Source organism: Sylvia atricapilla, chromosome 15 (genome assembly GCF_009819655.1).
Source record: "Sylvia atricapilla isolate bSylAtr1 chromosome 15, bSylAtr1.pri, whole genome shotgun sequence".
Taxonomy (NCBI): domain Eukaryota; kingdom Metazoa; phylum Chordata; class Aves; order Passeriformes; family Sylviidae; genus Sylvia; species Sylvia atricapilla.
Window position 1 is genome coordinate 4,068,785 of NC_089154.1, and position 22,145 is coordinate 4,090,929.

At 42.6% G+C, this 22,145-nt stretch overlaps 1 protein-coding gene across 2 annotated transcripts in view; it reads right to left on the bottom strand.

Moving 5' to 3' along the window:
* CARD11 (caspase recruitment domain family member 11) overlaps nucleotides 1–21,029 on the bottom strand; it is a 43,796-nt gene extending 22,767 nt beyond the window's left edge. The window contains exons 1-2 of one of the 2 annotated variants that reach the window (XM_066329765.1): nucleotides 20,792–21,029; nucleotides 418–630 (exon numbers count right to left, since the gene is read on the bottom strand). In XM_066329765.1, coding sequence (XP_066185862.1) covers nucleotides 418–630; nucleotides 20,792–20,804 — 226 coding nt within the window. In that variant the 5' untranslated portion in view covers nucleotides 20,805–21,029. Of the gene's footprint in view, nucleotides 1–417; nucleotides 631–9,568; nucleotides 9,720–20,791 lie in introns of those variants that run through there. The other variant, XM_066329766.1, reaches the window with a different exon arrangement.
* Between the last annotated feature and the right edge of the window lie 1,116 nt (nucleotides 21,030–22,145).

Genomic DNA, 22,145 nt, shown 5'->3' on the forward strand with positions numbered 1-22,145 from the left:
TTATTCTGAGGGAGTGTGGGCAAATTGGTCTCTGGAAGAGGAATTTCAAAGGACAAGTTATTCAGTGCAGCCTTTACCAGGCAGGGGTGGCAGATCTTCCAGTGACAAATCAAAAAGTGCTGCAAGACAGCTGAAAAGCTACTCCTGGAATGGCACTGACTGCTGCTTGTGTTAACTGAAATATTTGCCAAGGCTTTGATGGGAATTTGCACTCCACGAGCTCCAGTCTGCACAGCACTGGAAAGGGTCTTTGTTATCAAAATAGCAGCAGAATTCCCCTGTATTTCAAACCTCCTGTAAATAAGATAAAAGTGTTTCCATCTGACAATCTGTAACTTGATTCAGGCTCTCTCCAGACTCAGTAGAGCAAGGCTATTCAGACAGAGATGCAGATGGGGCCAGTGACCAGATAATTACCTGCTCTGTTAATTTTGGAGGGCAGCATGAGTGAGTTGAGCACCTCATCCTCATCCTGCTCATCGATGACTTTGCACTGCCGTAAGTAGGGGGTCAGTTTGGCTGGGTTGATGTAGCGGCTCAGCATGTGCCTGTTGCACTCCACATTCTCCCACAAAGCCTCCTCCTCATCTTTCAGGGTCTCCAGGCAGTCATCCATCTCTGGCTCTGCTCCTGAACAAGGGACACAACTGGCAAATGAGCACCAAGCAGGACAATCCCAGTACTTTTTTGTGCTTCCATGTCATATGGGATGAGCTCAGAGTGTTGTGACTAACGCTGGGTTTGCCCAGTACTGAAGCTGTTTGAAGTGCAGCCTGTCCACAGCTCACCTGGGAAATGACAGTTCACAGAAGTGCTGTCTTGAGCCTGTGAACTCATTGCTCATCGCTCTCCAGTGAGGAACCTGCTCTCAGCCAGCTCCACCAAGCTCTCTACATGTCAGAGGATGCCTCTGCTCAAGAGAGGCAATGGCAAAGGGCACAGTGCAAGGCAAGAAGGGAATGAACCTGCAGAGCTCACAGCAAAGACAAATTCTGGCTGCAGGCAATGAAGGCTTTCATCCTCACCTCCTTTGCTCCTCCAGGCTGTACTGATGTGAACCTGCACAGACGTGATGAGCCAGCACCTGTAAGTGGCTGCACACGAGAATAGTTTAGGCAGGTCTGTGTCTGCAGCTGCCTGTGGGTGCACTGAGGGGTGTGAGTGCAGGTACCTGGGAGCTCAGACCTTGCCTTTCCCCGGAGCTGGGGGCAGGTAACAGCACCGTGTCACTGCAGTCTGAAAATGTTCTTGACTCATGCAAATGCTGTCACACGGTTTCTGAGTGCTTGCGAAGCAATTTCCTGCCAGCTCCTAATTTGTACCCACCTCATTAGAGAAGGTTACATGGCAGGCTACAGCGAGGCAAGGAAACTTGGACTGAAGTTAAAACTAAAGAAACTTTGTATTCAAAATAACCAACTTTCCTTAGTTCTTGTTTAATAAGTATTAACCTTTCAACTAGTACTGTGTTTGCATTCCAGCTTTCACAGGACCTTGACATCCAGGTGGCACATGGAACATAAGTTCTATTTCAAGTTCAGAGGCCCTGGTGGATGAAGAATGTGCAGTTCTTGGATCATATGAGACGAGAGCTCTGCTCTATGAGGCTTTGCTGGTAATCAGTAACTAAAGACCTCAAAAGCAACACGTTGTTTTTCTCAGCTTCAGGCACTGGGGAACAGCCTGTGTTACACTGAGCACCCCTGAGCAAAACCAGCTCACGAAGTGCATAGCCAAGGGCTATTAATTCCTCATTTTGAAAACTAAAGCCAAAAGTGCTAATCTGCTAAATAATGTGTCTGTCAGTGTTCTCACATAATGAAATACAGAATATTCTTACAAAAATAATGCATGCTCTCTGCTTGATGCTTTTAAAAGCTTTCCCAATTTGTCAGAAATTCTAGTCTGGGTTTCAATATCTCTATGAGAAAAATTTGGATGGTTTTTCACAGTATGGCCAAGTTAAGGGAGTATTGGCAGGGGCTTTGTTCTTCTCCTGTACTCCAGCAGAGTTCTTTTCTTTGCATTTTCACATCCTAGGAGCCACTTATTCCACATTTGCTTTGATGCTTGCAGGGGGATTCATTACTCCATGACTGCTATTACATATTCTGGGAGAGACAGCAGTCCCCAGAGGGCCAGGAAGACCAGGGCAGTTCAGTGGGATGCAGAATCATGGGGCAAGGCCGTAGTTAGGGGAAAACCCTCCCTGATCTTATGAACTCCACACTGGCTGGGTGAAATTCTCACTAAATGCCAGTACTTATGTGTGGTAAAAATGACACTGAAGCAATGAGCAGAATAAAGGTAAAACAATAGAGAAAAGGCTTTACAAAGCAGGTTGCAGTGGGAGGAATGCTAAAGGTGAAAGAGCTTCATCTGAAGTCCTCACACATTCTCTTGAACCTTACTCTCCACCATTATTCTGGAAGTAACTCCATTTCACTTCAAAGGTGAATTTAACAAACGCTACATAATTGGAGAAGCCGGACTTTGGGGAGTAGAAGTCAGTGAAGCAGAAGGTCACACAGTACCTCAGCCAGCTCACAGCCACAGGCATCCACTGCAGCTGAAAAAAGGAGAGTCACAGCCCCTTTAATTTCTGGGAGCGTACCAGGGAGCTCACAGATGGACCTCAGAGTGCAAAAGAAGCACTTCCCTGAATTTCATAAAATGCAAGATATCTTGTAATCTGCTGCGCTGAACCAGAAATTATTGCACACTGTCAGCAGTTCCCTCAGGACATTAGTAAGGGATTTCTCCACTAAATGATTCAAAGAAGAGTTCACTCATCAGCGTAATTCTCAACATGAATACGCTTTTTTTTTTTTTTTTTTACCTGACATTAAAAAAAAATCTTTATCAAATAGTCCCTTGTGTATGGGCCTAATACATCCATACTGTTATTTTGGGGACATAATGTTTGATGGGAAAGTAATAAGAATATTAGATGAGTAGCTAAGAATTTAAAAAGATTTCTGGTAGCAAACTCCTGCTAAACACATTCTATTATAAGGAGCAAGCCCTGAGAAATGACATTTATGGAGTGGTCCTTCATTGCCACGTAGGAATGTCAGACTCTCCCTTTTGCTTTTTTCATTGGAATTGCACCTTGGAAACGGCCTGCCAGGATGCCAGCTGAGCTCTGTCCTCCCGTGCAGCCCAGCAGCTCCCAGGGGTGTGTGACAGGTATCACCCCTCTCCTCCCTGGAGCTGGAGGCATTGCCTCTGTTGTGAGTCTTTGGCCAGGTTGCTCTGAGCACAACCCCCAAGGAGCTGTGAGGTCCTGTGGAGCTGCTCCAGAGAAAATAGCAACGAACAGCTGATATTAGTGCAGAACCTCTCCTACTGAGCACATCATTCTTTGATTTAGTTTTTAATACAGGGTCGAGTAGGAAGCAAAATGCTTGGCCATTGGTTGAAATTTTGGTGTGCTGGTCAAAACCCTAAATGTAACAACTGAAACTCAGTGGGAAACCAATAAAGGTCTGGTATTACAGACTTTAATTTTAGAAGTTTTTCAGCACTGCATGCATTTTCTAGACATTTAATAGCCCTTTTTCCCTGCTTCTGTCCTTCCTTTCTATGATGATATTGCAGAAAAGTTGTTTTCACTTATAAAATTAAAAACGACAGATTTAAAATGTTTTCAAATGTGTAATCACTTATTTAATCTGATCTTTATTACCATTATCTAATTTGTGATTCCAACACCTCTTGAGCTGTAAACTAACACATCCAGGAGTTGTGATATGTCATTAAAATACTGTGGCATCCGTTACAAATCACAGGTGTGAACTCACAGACTTGGACTGACTTCAACAGATATTAAGCAAAAAGAAATCAGAAATCACCACAGCAGTTAAAAAATTGCTCTCCTGCTGCTCCTTTCAGTAGTTAGTATACAAAATAGCTTTTAACTGCAGGAGAGCTTAATCCAGTAATAATCTCAGCCAGCTCCATCTATTTCAAAGGTCTCTGTAGATGTAGACAAATAAAAGAGAGAATCCCTTTCTACATTAAAAGGAACACTCTGCTCCCCTTGTCTCCTTTTCTCTCTCAGGGACTATCCTTCTGCTGGCTGTTACACACAAATGAATCGTTCTGGATGTTTGCTGGTTTTCTCGTGGTGTATTTTTCAGCTGAACAAATCACCTTGCAGTTAAAGCTGCTCTCTGTTCTCACTCAGACTCTGCACTCTCATATGTCAGTGACACTCTCCACTGATCAAGGGAATAAAGCCTGCAGGCTTCAGACCCAGGGGTTCTATAAAGTGCTCATCATCAGGTCACATCTAAAGCTTCATTTTTGGGTGGTTTTTTTTGTGCTTTGTTTGATGATGGTGCAGAAATTAACCCTTCAGCTGTTTAATTATTTGCATCTCCATGCTCTCAATTCCTGCCAGCCTGTCAGGATTCAGGAATAGCCAAGTGCAAATGCAGCTTTCAGCTCAGGTTTCTGATTTCCTGATATTCCCTTTGTGAAATATGAAAAAGGGGTTTTCTCTTTGTGCTGAGAAGCAGAAGAAAGTTTATTTTGGAAGAGATAATCTATTGTTATGTTTTGGATTTCTGCATTTGTCACAGATGTTCGAAGACTGGCAGCATTTAAAAAGAAACCATGGCGCACAAAATGTTTTGCATCTTATAAGTTAATAAGAACAGAAGGTTATGTTAAATGCTGAGTATGAAAGAATTAGATATAAATCATCATACTTTAGAACAAAAATAAAGATGAAACAACACTATTAAATCATGTATCTAATTATCCTCAGCACTCTGAGGGTGTTGTTGTACATCCTCTTTCTCTGCACATCTCCAGAGCCTGTGGGGTGATGTCTTTTCTCCCTGCAGTTTGTACAGCACCTCACATGACAAAGTGTAACAACTGGGTGATTTTCTCAAAAGCTGCTTGTGTGGATATGTGCAGATTTGCAATATCAGAGAACCACAAAACCACAAAGGGATTTAGAGCTATTTTTACTTTTAGAGGAAAGTCACAGTTTAAAGTGTGATAAGGAAATTATATTCCTTTGCTTAAGGACAGGAGAGCTCGGTGTGCCCTCCAGGCTTTCTGAAATGCTGAATACCAGCAGTTTCCAATTATGTTGGCTGCTCTCTGGATGCTCTGTGGTACTGAAAACCACTTTTAAAAGGTTTAAACATTGATAAAGACGGCTAAATTTGCTTACCTATCCTCGCAATTTTTTTCAATACAGACGTCTAAATCCAGACTCCCAAAGGAGATGAGACAGTGCCTTCATCTGCCTTTAAGAATTTTCACCTTATAGCCTTTCTTTCTCCCTCAGTGTCCTCACCTGGAAACAAGGCTGGCAATGGGTATGTTTGTGACAAGGTAGGACTTGTTAATTAGTGACTGCAAAGCACATGGAACCACTGAGATGGAAAGCCCTCAGAAAAACATTTATTATTAGTGCAGTTTTATTACTTCAGACTCTGCAGACCTCAGAACACTTTCTGAAGGCAGCAGCTCTGCTGACTGGGCTGGGTTGTATTTCTGTTTTGGGTCAGAGTGATGCACATGAAAAGAACCATTCTGTGTATCTCAGACCTCTTTCTTTATACAAGACATTCAACCAGCTTACTTATTTCAACAAAATATAAAAGAAAAAAATAGAATAAGAGATACCAACGTAATAGAAGAGCAAGAAGCTTTAAACACAAAGTAGGATTATTTTTGCACAAAGATGTCGTATTCAATTCAATTGAGTCAATCTTCCTGTTCCACACAGCCTCCAAAAGAAACCCCAAACACCAGCAGACCTCCAAGGCTGCAGGGAGGTCAAGCCAGATTCTCAGAAGCTAACAAGAGTAGTACTCCCATTTTCTGAACAGAAGAGAGTGAGAAGGAAGCAAACCAAACTCCCCAAATGGTTCAGAAAGCTCTGGAGGCATCTTCATCTGGCTTCAGAAGACAGAAAGAAAATTCCCTTCATTTTTGTAACTATAAGCTCAAAACCCAAGTGAGACAAAAAGAAATGAAGAATTCTGTGGTGTTACTCTCCCTTCTATACTTCAGTACTGTATTTCAGTACTTCTCCCTTCTGGAAAAAAAAAAAAATTGAATAAAGCAGAGATTTATGTCTAATCACTATTCCTGTCCTATCAGAATGGGGTCAGAAGAATTAATACTCTTGGAACTCCCTTTAATGATCGCTTTCTTTCTTTACTTTCCTAAGAATAGACCCATATAAAACCCCACCTCAGAAAAAAGAAGGGCAACTCACATATAAAACACAGATCAATTACTGGTTGTCAGTCAGGACACTCAAGAGTTTGCTTGGAACCCCCTAAACCAGAAAACACCATGTTGTACAAAGACAGACAAGATTTCAGTGCTGGAGGATACTATTGCCTAAGAGCTGAAAAATAATGAACTGAATTCCACACTCACTGCATTGAGATTTTACGCGTTTTGAAAGTGCAAATGAAATTCTATACAATTGCTATTGCTTTCTGGAGGAAAACACTATTTCCACATCAGGAACATTGTTTTGCCCAATGCAATATTGTTGCAAAGACCCGGATAGGTGCTGCAATAGTCCTTAGGATCCTGCAATGATTTCAGAAAAAGGCTGAGATTGGTGCTTTCCCATTTCACACCTCACCTGCTGGCAGAATCTGCTCTACCTCTTCCTCAAGTCTGGCAGCTTTAGAGGCTCTGAGCTCCCATCACCTGATCTCACAGGAAGGAAATGACTCATTTTGCTCAATGGCCAACTGAGAGCAGGTTGTGCTGCCTCCAAGATGCAACAGGCAGCATCCAATCAGCTTTGGCAGTGACACACATTATTGATAATAAACAAAGACAATGGAAAAATCCTCCTCTGCAAAAAGCTGAAATGATGTTTTGACAACTGTCATTTCTCTGTGTGTCACTATTTCCTACAACAATTAAGCTGCTTCCAGCCCTGGCAGTAACACACAGTTTAAGTGCTACTGAGAGAGGAGCAAATTTTGGGGGTGGATTCATCTCACCGTTTTGAATTAGGCACGGATGTAGAATCCAGTTCCTCTCTAGTGAATGGAAAATGCTCTGTTCAGAATTCTTCATTCCACCATTTTATATTTCCACCTTGGAATGCTCTCCAAAGATTGATATCCAGCCACCTCAAATCACTTGGGTTCCCTCTGGGGTCCATGGAGAGAGATTTGTCCTCCTGATGCCAATATCTACCCTGGTGATTACATGGGCATTATTCTGTTTTCACATATTTTTTGAGAATCTGATACCCAGGTTTCAGAAACTGTCAGAATGCCATCATTGAATGCTAATATGTGTAAAAGTAAATGAGAGATATGACCAATGAGAGATGCAGAAAAAAAAGTGAAGAGGAGAGAGAAAGATGATATTTGAGGGTGAAAAATGGTGAGGTTAGGGGAAAAGGAAATATTAAATAGGGAACAGGAAAAGAAAAAGAAAGTTAGAGAAAGAGGAACTCAACAGAACGAAAGTGAGGAACAAAAGTGAGACAGAGATGAGAAGAGGAAAGGCTTTATTAAAGGCAAAGTCTGGGAAGGAATGTGGGAATAAACAGGGAAGGACCTGCCACAGATCCTGAAACATTAGGAATCAGCGTTACTTCTGAGCATGCAAATCAAGATAATGGCACAGTAATTAAAATAAATAATTTACCACAGGACTTCAGAGCATCTATTGTAAAGGATTTGCAAAGTAGCAGTGGAGAGCTGAGCTCCTGACATTTAATAAATGTTTTAATCTACACATGCTCGGTCCTGCTCCGCATGGTGATGAGGAGGGCAGCAGAAATCGCTGTGCTAACGCAGTGCAAAGATGTTTATATAGCTGCCCTTCTGTTCTGGAGCATCAGCTACTGACACAAGCATTTCCTTTCAACTAATGTGGGCTAAAAGCCGAGATCTAAGAAAGAATCTGTCCTCCTCAGGCTGCCGAGGCTCATGAGAATGCTGGTCCAACAAATGTCTCAGAAGTCATTGCTGGGTCCCAGGTTAATTTTTTTGTTAGACCGACTCACTTTGTTTTTACAATTGAGAACGAGATTCTTGCCAGCTCAGGAGGAGGTGGAGGCACAGCTGAGGGCAAGTCCTGTGTGTTTAGGAGGAGCGTTGAATTAAAAATTCAAGTTGCTCAAAGATGCAAATGGTTTGATGATAGTAGGTTAGGTCCCAGTAAATGTGTGCTCGAATTACAAACCCCAGCACATCCTTTGGTACAGAGAGCCAGTGCTTGTGAGCAATCTCCACAGACTGAGCTGCATAAGAACTTGGTAAAGATGAAGGTTCATTAACTGGTACACATGAAACCTACATAACCCTGGCACAGACTGCCTGATTCTTATCAGTGTTGTTAATATTTCACTACTATTAATACAAATCACATCAGGAAGAGAGAAAGAATTGTAACTCTGCCAAATAAAACTCCTACTTAGTCTGTTTCTTGAAAAAATTGTCACTTTCTACAAACTCTTACATTACAGAAGTATAAAAAAAACCCAACAACAACAAAACAGAGAGAAGAACACTTTCCATCTAGTCAGATAATGACCCTCTGTAGGTGATACTCTCATCTCCAGGCAGTCAAAGGATAACACAGAATGCATTCAAGAAGAGGACTGCACTCACTTAAACAATCTCCAAATTCGGAAACAACTGACAGTAAATGTGTAGGCCATTCTTAAAACAGAAAAGGTCACACTCCAATCTTGAATACTGTCAGATAATCTCCCTGTAATTCACCACGGCCCAGGAAAGTTTGAAAATAGTATTCCATATAGCATGGTAGGAAAATAAGACATAAACCTATATGGAGAATCATAGAATCACAGAATCTTCCGAGCTGGAAGGGACCCACAAGGCTCAGCTGGTTCAGCTCCTGGCCCTGCACAGACACCCCAACAATCCCACCCTGTGCACCCCTGGGAGCATTGTCCAAACGCTCCTGGAGCTCTGGCAGCCTCGGGGCTGGGACCATTCCCTGGGGAGCCTGGGCAGTGCCTGACCAACAGCTGGGTGAAGAACCTTTTCCTGCTGTCCAACCTAAACCTCTCCCTCCACAGCTCCAGCAGTTAAAGAATCCCACAGCTAGTGAAAACACACAAAAATACAAAGAAAGAATAAATAGGAAGACAATTCTTATGACCCTCCTTTTAAGATCAACCTTAACAAACTGCTCCAAACACATAAAAACAACCCCCATGCAAACTGTTTACTGGATGCACTGCTTGTGGTGAGAATATGATTTAGTTCATTATCTTAAATACTCTGCAAAGCTGTAATAGTTCCCATCCAGCTCTGTGAAAACTTATCCATTTGTGTTTAGCTTCCAATTTCCATCATATCCTGTTGGATCAAACACTGGCCAGTCTCCTATAGATGATGACCCTCATGGCTCACACATACACTTTGCTCATTTTATCTAAATGCATAATTATGTAGATAGAACAGGAATCTACACCTTATTACTTTTTGTGACCTCTTTGTAACCATTACTTTAAAAGAGACTCTAATTTTAAAGAGCAGGCTGCTCTCCTGCAGCTCCACTGTAGCTGGAACAATGTCATACATACCTTACACAGCCAACACCTCACTGCAAGAGGTGAGCTCCAGTCCTAGCCACAGTCTGCCTCAGTCCTGTGTGCTCTGCTCATTGGCCAGATCCTTGCACCTTGCTCAGAGCTGCAGGAACATCTCAGCCAGCAGCACACAACATGCACTGAGGACAACTGGATGCCATTTGATGAGGAAAAGCCTACAATAAATCCTACGAGCAGCCTGCTCTAGGAAGGACAAACCTTCACCAGGAATCAGAAGGAGCTTGATATTTTACTCCTTATACGTGGAGATGGTTGTGCTTGTTTTATGAATAGATCTTCCCTGCTTGTTCCTTCTGGTCACCTCCTCTTCTTGCTGTGTGCCCTCTCTTTTCACCAGTGTTGTGGGACTGTGACACGCAGCTCCGGAAACCTCCACCCACCACCCTCCCTCTCAGACTTACAGCCTATATATAGCAGGCAGAAAGGTGCTGGGGGCTGCCTTACTTCCCTTTTCTTCTGAGCAGAGCTTGTGGGCAACTTTCAGATGTGACACCGCTGCCGAGGGAAGCCTTAGAGGAAGTGCTCTCACAGCCACGGGGAGCTGGGGGCTCTGCATGGAGCAGCAAGGGCTGAGGAGGACCTCAAGCAGGTCCTGTACTCCTGCAGAGAGCCCAGCTGGGTTCCCTTAGCCATCCCCTGTCACCAGAGACCTGCAATTAAGAGCAGGAAAGCAATCTCTGGAAAACAGAGAGACAATTCTCTCTCTGTCTTGCAGAAGGGCTCCTGTGAGTCACTTCTGTAGCAATCTAAAGGAAAAATGGTCTGTTTGTGCATTGTCTGTCCATTATTTCTGCAGTGCTAATGTCTCCATGACCTTGTCTTGCTGTCTTGGGGAAGAGATAACGCCAAATACTTGGCAATTCTATATTTTGTATGTTCAAAGCATTGCAAGGAGGAATTAAGCATCTTCTGTTGCTCTCTCCATAACTAAGCCCATTGCTCTGATGATAGGGAATAAAATACTGTAAAGCTTTCATGTGGAAAATTTATCCCCAGAGAACTGACTAACCATGGGAGACTAAACTCTGGTATCATCAAGAAACTCTGGCTGGTTCAGTTCATGGTTAATGTGTATTTTTTTTAAAGACCAAAGAAACAAGGTACTAAAATAGCAATAAATCTGACTATTTGTCTTCACCTGGTGTGGTTCTTGACCATGAGTCAAAGTAGGAAGAAGTATGAGAATTGTATTGAATTCTCTACTGACTGTGGAAATAAATACTGGTGAAAATAACAACTGTAAAGAGATGCCAGAATTACATCCCATCTGTGAACATCCCAGCCTTTAAGGATGGGCAGCTGCTGTTAAAACAACATCTACAGAAACTACTACAAAAGCAAGATTTGCAGGATTATTTGCAGCTAAACCCTGATTTTCAGATGTTTAACAGTATAAAGGGTGGTAACCAACTCAAAATCAGAGCAAGTTTGTTTTATTCTTCCAACTTATGCCTTGAAGCACAACAACTCCTTAGCACAGGCTGACAACAAAATCATTTGCAGAATGTGCAGAAAAGCCTTTGTTTTAAATGCAGTGTTGCATTTGTGGCTGAGGTGAGGTTACACACAAGATGAGCACGAGCAAACGGCTCCCACGCGTGAGGATTGATTTCCCCTATTTCTCAGTCCTGCTCCAGGGCACAGCTCATAATTAGGGTCAGATTTTCTAAGAGCACAGGTGGTATTTAGGCATGGAAATAAATGGCCAGATTTTTGCCAGCCTGGCCTCAGAGTGTAGGATAAGGTGGTGTTATGAATCACGGGGCTGCTGAGCGTTAAGCACTTCTTAAAATCAGGGCTTCTGTACACGCTTAAATTGAAGTTGAGCGCTTTCAAAAATCTTCTCACCATTGGAACATTCTTCAAATTCTAGGTATTGGTAAAATGGGCCTTTAAAGCTTTGTGAGGTGCTAATTTTTTCATGACTAGGGAACTGTTCTCTATAGCACCTATAAATCTGGCTGGCAGCAGTATTTAAAGAGTTCTGGTTCTCTAGTGTTGTATAAACTCAGCAGCAGTGCACATTCCATGGGGAAGAGGGCAGATGCTGTGTGCCAGTGCTTACCTGTGTTAATTCTAAGTGGAGAAATAAATATATCTAGCAAACAGGTGATGGCAAACACTGCTGATGCATCAATCTCTTTTCAGCACATTGTCTCCAGCCACAACTGATATTTTAAGAATTAAATGAAATTTTAGGCTTTGAACCATCTGAGACATGATAAAAGAAGGGTTCTTTCTACATGACTTTCTACAAGGAACCAAAACAAATTTATTTTTCTTATGCTCAAAAGCAAATACAGTGTCGAAACTGTATGAGGTTTTAGATTAGACTCTCCTTTCATCATTAGTTGCTCTATTTATCTTTTTTTTTCAAAGCCGGTGAGTTCAGCCTTGCAGAATCCTTGCTGCTGACTCAGCTAACTGAGCCAAAACTCATAAAAATCTATTTAAAAAAGGTCCAATGATTTTATTTTCTAATCGTAAATATGAAATTTAATTAGCTTCTCATTGCTAACGAAGTCACCATGGAAGACAAGACTGAGGAATTAGGCACAGGGATGGATCATCAAGCGTAAGCAAAGCAACTGTTATGCAGGAGCCAGTTTAACTCCTGCTTTTCTCCATTCATGTTTCAGATTTTTTAAAAATCACAGGCTGTTTTCACAGGTTTCCTTCTCTGACAGCAAGACCCTTCTATCCTCTCTGTGGCAGGAATTGCTCCATCATGATATCCCATCATGAGAAATACAAAATACCAACAGATAAGGTTCACTCTGGATTAGAAAAAGAAGCAAGGCAGAGCAAGTTGGATCTGAATTCAAAATCCTGTTTTGTCATAAGCTACTCAGGTCAGCAAGTGTTTCAAATCCAGTAGAACCAATAGACTCATCAAATGAGAAAATAACTCTCATTATTCTCAAGGGTAGTGCAAACATCAGAAAGATTAAAGGAATTTTTTTTAAACTAAGCATATGGAGAATTTTAAAAGCCTCTTCAAATAGGAATACGTCCAGCCTTTTCATTATTAGCATTTTCAGAAGCTGTGTCCCAGACTGACATGAGCACTGAGGTTGGCGTTACTGGGTGGAATTCTGTCAGCTGGCAGGTCCTGTGCCACCTCCTCCCGGAGCCCTTGAGAGGTCAGGAGCTCCTGCTCTGCCTTCACCCTCCCAGGGGGCAGGAGGGGGCTCCACGAGTGTTCCCTGCACAGCAGCACAGCCACGGAGCCCAGAACACAGAGCACAGAACACCTCGGGAGAGGGGACTCGGGGCCACGCGGGCAAATGCTGTGGGACAGCTCTGCAAGGGCTGGGGAAGTGCAGTAACCACAAAGCTGTTTGTGCTTTCTCCCCACACTCACACTGAAACAGTTCACAGCAATCAGTGTGGGAGGAAGTGTTTACAGGACCTTTCCTGAGAGTGATTAATCATTAATAATTCCTGGATTGCTAGAAGAGGTTTAGCAGTGACTCTGTGAGTGGACAAGCCCCTTGGGTGCTCTCAAGAACAGCATTCTCTGGGGTAAAAAGCAGTTGATTAGCGGTGGTCCTGGTTCCTCACACACATCAGGACAGTTTCACAGCACTGTTACACGATCAGTCACTTGCAATAGCAAAGAGCCACACCCAGACAATATCACCGAGTGACTGGGGTTACACTGCCCAGTGCATCCTCGGTGCTGGTGCTGAGGTGGACCTGAGGGGAACTGGGCAAGGACCAGCAGCTTCCTTCAAACAACCGATGCACAGTCCCTGGTGTCTTCACAAGTCTCTGTAAATGAGACTTATCCCAGTTCAAATTCCTGAAATAACTCTTGTTTCTTTCTAATACTTATGATGCCACTTTTTCTAGCAAGGAGAAAAGAGGGAATTAAACTTTCTCACTCCACAGTTAGAGGGTCTGAAGTGGATAATTCTGGTAAAGCATATTTTTAAAGAACAAGGCAAGTTTAAAGCAATGGCCATATGCTCCTTTTGGCTTCTTATATACAAACTTTTAACACTCAGCCAAAAATGTTGCTGTTCCTTTTCAGGACAGAATGGTCCAGCCGGTGGCTCAGAATCCACATACAAGCACTCACTGGTTTTTCTCTGGAGGAAATAAGGTTTCCTGGTTTGGGCAACAGAAGCTGTTCAGTTTCTCTTGGGCTTATGTAAGGGCAAATTCAAGGCAGAGCAAATTTCTGGTCTGAGGTTACAGAGTTCACTGCCTCCGCATGAGGGGAGGGAAGAGGTGGGCAGGAACCACTTCTAGACACAGGCAACGTAACACAGAATGCCAGGATGTGGCATTGCCCAGCCCACAGAAGCTGATGCCCTGAGCTGAAACCCAGCACAGCAACCCCAACAACCTGCATTACTACAGCCAACTGTGTGTGTGAAGCATTCTCCACAAGAGAAAAGAACTGGAAGAATATCCCAAATGAAAATCTGACTTTGTTTAGAGCTTGCTAAAGCACAATGGCCTGTCTCTGTTTTCAGGCAGGTTTTTTTATTTGCTGTGCTTTGTGATTGCTTCAAGTCCCTCTGTCACAAACTGGAGGTGAGTGATGCTTTCAGCTCCAAAGTCTGCAGGACAGAGAGAAGTTTGCCAGATGCCTTCTCTAGCTTGCTACGACTCCCATGCATGGGCTGGGAATCAGAATCAGAGAGGAGGAGGAGGAAAGGAGATATTAAAGAAGACAAGTGAGAGGAGTCAGACAAAAGTGGTCAGGCTGAAGGGAGGGAGGACTTGGGATGTTCTGTAAGGACCAAAGGAGCAGTAACAAACCACCCTCTGCCTTTTCTCATGTTCTTTCCTCACAATCTTTCAATGTTCAAATAATTTCTACTGTTCAGTCCCTTTGTGCAGAGACTCTACTTGAAGTGCTGATGGCATTGGCTATTTAATAGCCAAAATCTCTAAATGCATTCAAGATTTCTAATACTATCCTGCTCAAGTAGCTTTGGATTTCTGCACTATTATCATGTAGCAATGATGCAGTTGCAATGGGTTTACATTTTTCTGCATTGCAGCACATACTACAAGGTATCAGGAGCTTGTCACTGAATCCACAGTCTTCAAAGGGGCTTTCAAATTCTGATCACTTCTGCCTCAGACCAAGCATTTTCCAGTTGTGCCTTGCAGGTGGAATATTCCTCCTGATATTGTATTCTCACATGCTCCTAAGGCCCAAGGAGCCAGGCCTGCTCTGCCAGGTGTGCAGCCTGGCTGGGCAGGGATTCAGTGAAGGCGCTGCTGTCAATAGTGTTTAATCCAGCGAAACTGCCTGGATGCTGCTCTCAGTATGGATATGGATGAGTCACAAAAACACCACTCTGCAGTGTAACACTCCATATGAAAATATTCAAGTATCACTGTTCCTTCAGGCCATAGACTTGCGGATTAAAAAACCCAACGGATTCAGCCTTTCCAGCCTTTCGGCAAATGTAAAACTCCTTCAATTTTTTTGAACAACTCAAGCAAAAGGAAAACATAATCTTTTCAATCCTAACACAGAAGTTTAAACTTTTTTTGTTTCGTACTACATTGGTATCTTTCATGGCATAAATTGAAAAAAAGATAAAAGGAGAATAAAGGATGGAAGGAAATCAAACCTTCTAAAATAAAACATGTTAGTCTGGGGTCTTTCTGAAAAATATGTAACTGGAAATACAAGAATATGTTACTGGAAGGATGAAGATTCTTAATTAAATTTTGAGACTTATTCTGATTTGCTTTGGCAGGAATGGTGAAGGAAAACTAGCAGTGTAGGAGCAGGGAACAAACTTACCTTAAGCTTGGTTTTTTCCCTCAGGAAAAATTCAGCTCAGCAATAGTAAAGAAGGTGGGGAAAATGGATGGAATTTTCTATTTTCAGTCATGGCAAATCATTAGTGAAAAGAGTTTGATGATCTCGCTAACTACCTCATTATAAACTCCAAAAACCATATGGAATGTAAACTACCCTCACACGGTGCTCAGAGACATGATTTAGTGCTGGACTTGGCAGTGCTGGGTTAACAGTTGGACTCCACGACCTTAAAGGTCTTTTCCAACCTAAATAATTCTGTGATTGAGAAAAAGCCAAGCAATGAGATGCAGAAAGGAGATGCTGGACAGACACTGTGACTTGTTCTTGTAAAAGATTGGGATGCACCAGCAGACTTTGGGGAGGATCCACACGAAATTGTAACCAGGGAGGAAATATTCTTTAAAACACAGACCCCATGCAATGGACCAGTTTGGTCAGTGAGCAGTGCAGGTCACTGGTATTTGAACTGAGTTGTTAAAAGCCAAAAGCCTTCAAATGATCTTATAAATGTGATAATTTTTCAGTTCATGATCAAAGAGAAAAGTTTCAATCACCATTTTCACTGTAGTTTGGAAATGTACTTGGTGTAAAAAGACTTGAAACACCCTTTGGGTGTTTTTCCCAGTATCATCAGGATTCAGAATCCCCAGAGGCAAATATTTGATAGCTGTCTTTATTAGTGTTTCAAATATTGGAGGAACATTTTTTTGGTTCAAATATATTAAATGTATGTAACAACCTATTAAGTATATTCAGACTGATTTCAAGTATGGGCACAGTCAGATTGGAGATGTTTCTACACACTTAGAGCTATAAAAATGAAGTGGAAACAATTCTTCAGCTGCTAATGACAACCATATATGTGCTGCTACCATACAGCTTCTTCTGCATGCAGATGGAAAAAAAAAAACAACAAAAACCTTATCCCACTTTAAACAGAAACCTGATGTTACATTTGGTGTTCAGCATCTCAATTACAAGCTGAGGAAAATTTTCCAGCAAATACCCAGTGCTCAGAAGGCCAGTGGGAATCCTTTCTTTGGCTACACTGAAGCTGATTCCTCCCCTGAACTCTAAAAACCAGAGGTGACTTGGGCAAATACCAAGTGTCTGTGTGTAAGGCCAAGCTGACCTCAGGGACAAGAACAAACACATCCCTTAATACAACACCAAGTTACTTCACACAGACAAATTCACTGAGGCAACAATTACTACAAATAATATCACACACACAGCTGTATATACATTTATCCTTTTGACAAAACCAGAATGCTACAGCATTTCATTTGACATTTCTGATAGATTTCCAGTGGGATTTGACAAATTTCTCTCTGCTTTTGAGCTGCTAAACAGATTCACTGAAGTAGACAGCATTTGAAAGTAATGCCCCATCCAGCCCTGAAGATAAAATAGGTTTTGCAGGACTAACACAACAGGAATATTCTCCTCACCACATGTTCAGTACTGGGAGCAGACAGCGAACAACATGTTGCCAATTTTGGGTGCTATTAGTAATGTGGTTTTGCTTTTTTGTATATGAAAGCACGAAGTTCTTACCCATTGGTAAAAGGTTACATGTAGATCATACATGTGAGCTCGTAGGACTCACAAACTATCACCCTTCCTAGAGCCCAAATATTTGGCAGAAGGTTATGAAGGAAGGTGTTTGAAATCAAAGCTCAGATGAGATCTTTGTGCTTAAGTCAAATCAGTGTGCAAACCTCAGCCATCAAACCACGACAGGAATCCACTGCCCAAAGCTGGGACACTCATGAGAGGGAATCTGGCAGAGCTGCTGTTTGCTCTAACTGCACTTTAAACAGCCTGGCACTGCATTCTCCTCTTGCCTGGGAGGAGCAGAAGGGAGAGGGTGATATAGGGAGAGAATACAGACTAAAGCAGCAGAGACAACGAAGCTTTTATCACTCATTGGATGTGTGCCACAGACACCAATTATATACATTTGACAGCAACCATTATAATTCCAGAGTCCTTGAACAAATCACAAGCAGAAAGGTTACCTTCCTGAAAATGTTCATTGCCGTTAAATAAGTGACCCAGACTAGAGGGTGAAGGCAGCACTTAAGAGAAAATTTGGGGGAAGGGTAGAGATAGAGAATCTTATTACATGTAGACCTGTAAAACCCCATCATTTGTTCTGAAAAAGGAATTGCAGATTCACTGCAGATGCTGGATTTGCAGCAGAGAGACAGTGTTCTGTAAATGCAAATCCTACAGACAGCAGTGGCAAAACGGACAAGAGACAAAGAATTTTTCTCTCATATCAGTGGCGAAACTTGACCAGACTTGGTGGGGTTTATGGTTTTACCCTTCAGTTTGAAAATCACAAGGCATACTTCCATATTTCTTTTTAAGTTTAGATTGCTATGGAGGCTACTGCCAAAGAAAGCTGCCATGGGTCAAACTCCACCATCAGTTACACAACTTAATGACCATATCTAAGTGAAAGATTCGTATTTCATGAAAGATGTATTTCAATATCAAAGAGAGAGTTGAGCCATCTGCTAACAAGTGGGTAGCTAAAGATCTCTATAAATTTCATCCTCTGTGAGCAATCATCCCATATATCTCTCTGATAAAAACTTTCACCACGGAATTGTATAGAAACCAAGGTCATTTGGTATCTGGCATTCTGGTATCTTCAGCATATCTGAGTTATTTGAGATTCATCCTTCTAGAGAAGGTTCAAGTTATTTTTAATTGTTACAGATACATGTAGTCAAATGTGTCTTCCTTTTCCCCCACACTGAAAGTTTATTAAGAAAGTTGATTATTAAAGTTTATTTAACTCATAATTAAGTTAAATCTAACTCGAAGTAACTGTTTGCATAAGAACAGAGAGTCAAACACGTGATTCTGAGTTTCTGTTCTGGGGTTGGCTCTCTGTTTGCTGAGGAGGATTGAAAGTTTCCAGGCTTTTTCTGGCTGAAATTTCTCCTCTGCCATATACAATTCAAGAAACTGGACACACATACGCACAAAAATAAAATTTCTGCCGCCAGGTCCCCTTGCAAATGTCACAACACACCTTTGACAATGTCCATTTTTAACTCAACACAAGCCAACTATGTGATTCAAAAGAAAAAGGAGGGAAGGAGAGAGAGAGAGAGAAGAGATATTGTCTCAGCCAGTTGCTGAGATGGGAGTCTTTACAAAAAGAACCAGCAATAGGGGCAAAGGCACTGACAAAACAAGGCACAAAAATCCAAAATTTTTGTAGAATGACTCAAAGGAATACAAATGCTGTTGCCATCACAAGATGAGTTGCAACAGAATAAGAAAGAGTCATATTAGACCTGAATGTATAAAATGAGTATCACTTATTTTATTGTTCTAGGCTGGTGGACTTTTGCAATTTCCAAAAGGCAAAGATATTTTAATGTACCTGTTTCTGTATTCAGAAGAGAATGCTCACAGCTCAAAGGCCACAGTTTTCTAGCTCTGAATCAGAAAGGATATCTTATAATTGCAAACATAAAAATTTAAGCTCCTTTCACTCATAAGGAGATGGACAATTTGAGAGAGCCAGATAGATTGCTAAGAGAATTCTCCCACATAATAATTCTCTTATTAATTCAGCTGAGTTTAATAAGTGAACCTTATTCAGTTCCCAAAAGACCACACCAGAACATCCATAGAAATAAATCTTCAATCTCAATAGTCCTGCTCAAGAAGGTGAGGCTAACAAGCTCCATCAAAGAGATGTACTTATTTGTCATATCTGATTCAAAGCATAAAAATTTAAGCAAGGAATAATACTAGATATTGTCCTTGAATGCATTTTTTAGCCATGTCTGATCTTGGTGACTCACCAAGATGTCTGGTATAAAAGACATGAGCTGTTTCCAGATCCTAGGAGCAAAGTTACTGCCACTACAGCATTGGAGCTGAGAACTTCTATCTCTGGGACTTGGAATCCCATAAGAATAAAAACGACAAAAATGATGCCAGTGTCAGATCAGAAATTCTGAATAGTTTAGTAAAAAGATTTATGAACAACTGGAACTATTTTTTACAGTTTTCCAAAGGCGTTTTGCATTGTGCTCTCCCATTTTTTTCATCTACCTTCAGTCCCAGCACTAAGCTCTTTCTCTGCTCAGGCTGCGTATTCTGCAGAGGAAAGAGGAGCTGAGAGACTGCAATACTTCCTCTGGTTCCCCCGCAGGCTGGCAGCAGGGATTGTAAAGCAGCAGTGCAAGCCCAGCTGCATCAGCAGTTCCTCCCAGTTTGAATGCAATATAAAGATAAAACCAGATAGAGAAACCTGGTGGAGTGTTGTGGTAAGGAGGTAGGAAGGAGTGGGATGGCAGAAAGAGAAGGGATAGAATGCACAAAGTCAGAGCAGGTTCTGTTTGAGAGTGGAGAGGAAGACAAAGGGGGTTACAGGTGTTAGAAAATGCTGTTTGTGAGACAGAAACAGAGAAACAGAATGACAGTGGTTATTTGTTGTGAATGACTAAATATGAGTCTGAGCACTGGAAGGAAGTTATGCAAGTGTAAAAGTCTCCTGTTTTGGGATGCATCCCCAAAACTGTAAATATGCAAACCCTGCACATGTCCATGGAAGGTAATGACAGGAAAGAAATGTGTGTGTGCAAGGACAGCCCAGTGCAGAGGCAACAGCTCTCACAAAAGGATCTTTCCAGGGCAGCAAACACAGGAGAGAGGAGATGGAGCAGGAAGTAGAGTGCATGTGTGAAGCTGGAGGAACAACGGGAAAGGGGAACACAAGAGCAAGAAGGAACTGACAGAGGGGAAGGAGGGAGAGATTCAGAACTTGAGGGAGGATGTACAGTCTATTGCACAAGCATGAAAGAAGGCAGAGGGAAAGGAAAGGAATGAAGAATGGAAATATTTGTCATACAGAAAATACTTTTGATGGCATAAAAAGGCATAAAAGGATGGTGAAAAAGATAATAAGAAATAGAGAGGGTTGAGAATAGAAAAAAAAGAAGTGAGAAGAACAAATATAAAGAGGAAGAAAATCAAATAAGAAAGATTTTGTTAACAGAAAGCGTAAATCTCTGTGAAGAGATTTAAAGAAAGAGCACAACACACTACGGGCAGAACCAGAAATTCCCTGGAGACCAGTGCTGATGATCAGTCCTTCACCTGCCCTCTCCAGACCTCCATATCAACCCTCTCTCCCAGTGCACATCTGCACCTCCAGCTACAGCCTTTTAACCTCCCTCAGCCCTGGGCTCCAAGGATCGGCGCACACAAAGTACAGACTGCTGAGGGCAAGGAAAGCACGAATGGAACCATTTCCAAAGAAACTTTTGAATATCAATGCAAAATAAAGGTGAAAGTGGAACTTTGAGTGATCAGGGCCAAATGCTGTGGGAGCCAGCAGGGAGGCTGAGCTGCTCTGTCCTTACCTTGGGTGCTCATGAGTGACCGTCTGTCTCGCTGCAGCTGCTGCAGGCTGCACTCTCTACGTCGCCTCCATGCAATTGTCCGTGTCTCTCCAGGAGTCTTGGAGAGGTTATTTGTGCTTTGCAGCTGTTGAAAAATAAAGGAAACGCAGGGAGTAAAACATCCCCTGGCCCCCAAAGTACAAAAGTTTCGGGAGAATCAGGAGTGAAGGAGGCTGGGGCACCGGTGGCAGAACGAGCAAAGAGCCACACAGAAAGTAAGAAAAAGTGTGTCAGAGACTGGGAGGGGCAGAGAAGGAAAATGCAAAGATCTGACAGGAAACCAGACTATAAATTTGCTTCGGGTTGAAAAAAACACATTTGTGCTCCCCAGCGATAGGGCCTGTTTGCAAATGACTCTGCAGGCAGGTGACAGCAGAGCCCCGCCGCACCAGGCAGGCAAATCAGGAGGCACCAGTGCCCCTTCCCCAGGAAGAGCAGTGGGCAGAGGTGGAGGCAGCACAAACACCCAGCTCAGGCACAAAAAGGAGCCTGTCTCCACTGCCTCACTTCCAGCTCCACACACCTCCAGGGAGTGTTTTCCTCGGGCACAAGGGGATGTGCTTACTGCCAGCCTGGCCGGTGCTGTGCCTCTTCCAGCACAGAGCAGCAGCCCTGGGGTCTCAGGGCACTTGCTGGTAGAAAGAAAGTGGGAGAGAAAAAAGAACGAAGGAACTGAAGAAAATAGAGTTTCAAGAAAAGCAGTTCCAGGCAGAAGGAGTTCTGGGTTTTCCCAAGGTTTCAAAGGTTTTTCATTAAAGCATCTCTTTTATTAATAGCTTCTTTTGCTTAAAAGCTAGTCAACAAGGTTTGCTTTATGCATCAGATTATTTTACAGTTGAAGGATGCTTTAAATAATGTTTTCCAAAGGGAGTTTTTGCTGACACAAAGAAGCCGCAGTATCTTGTATTGCTTCAATGCTGGATTCCAGGCTTAAGGCCAACACGCAAACCCAGCCCTTGGTGGGTCTCACAGAGGAAATTGATCTCCAGATGCAGCCAGGAGCCTCCCTACAGCCAAACCCACCAGAGCAAAGCCACTCAGTCCCTGCTCTTGCTGTTCTCTGGGTCCTGCAGGACCAGGAGTCACCATCACTTCTAGAAACACCCTTGGGTTCCTCTGCCACCCTGCTGAGGGATGCTGAGCCTCATCGTGGTGTGCTGGTTCTTGTACAAGGCACAGCTCCACTCCCAGCCACTGCCGACGTTTTACCTTTACACTGGGCAGATGGGCACAGGTGAAGCCTCACTGGAATCAAACCCTGGCTGTGTGAGGGACAGAGAGAAGAACCCTTAAAGGAATGATGAGTGTAATGAGG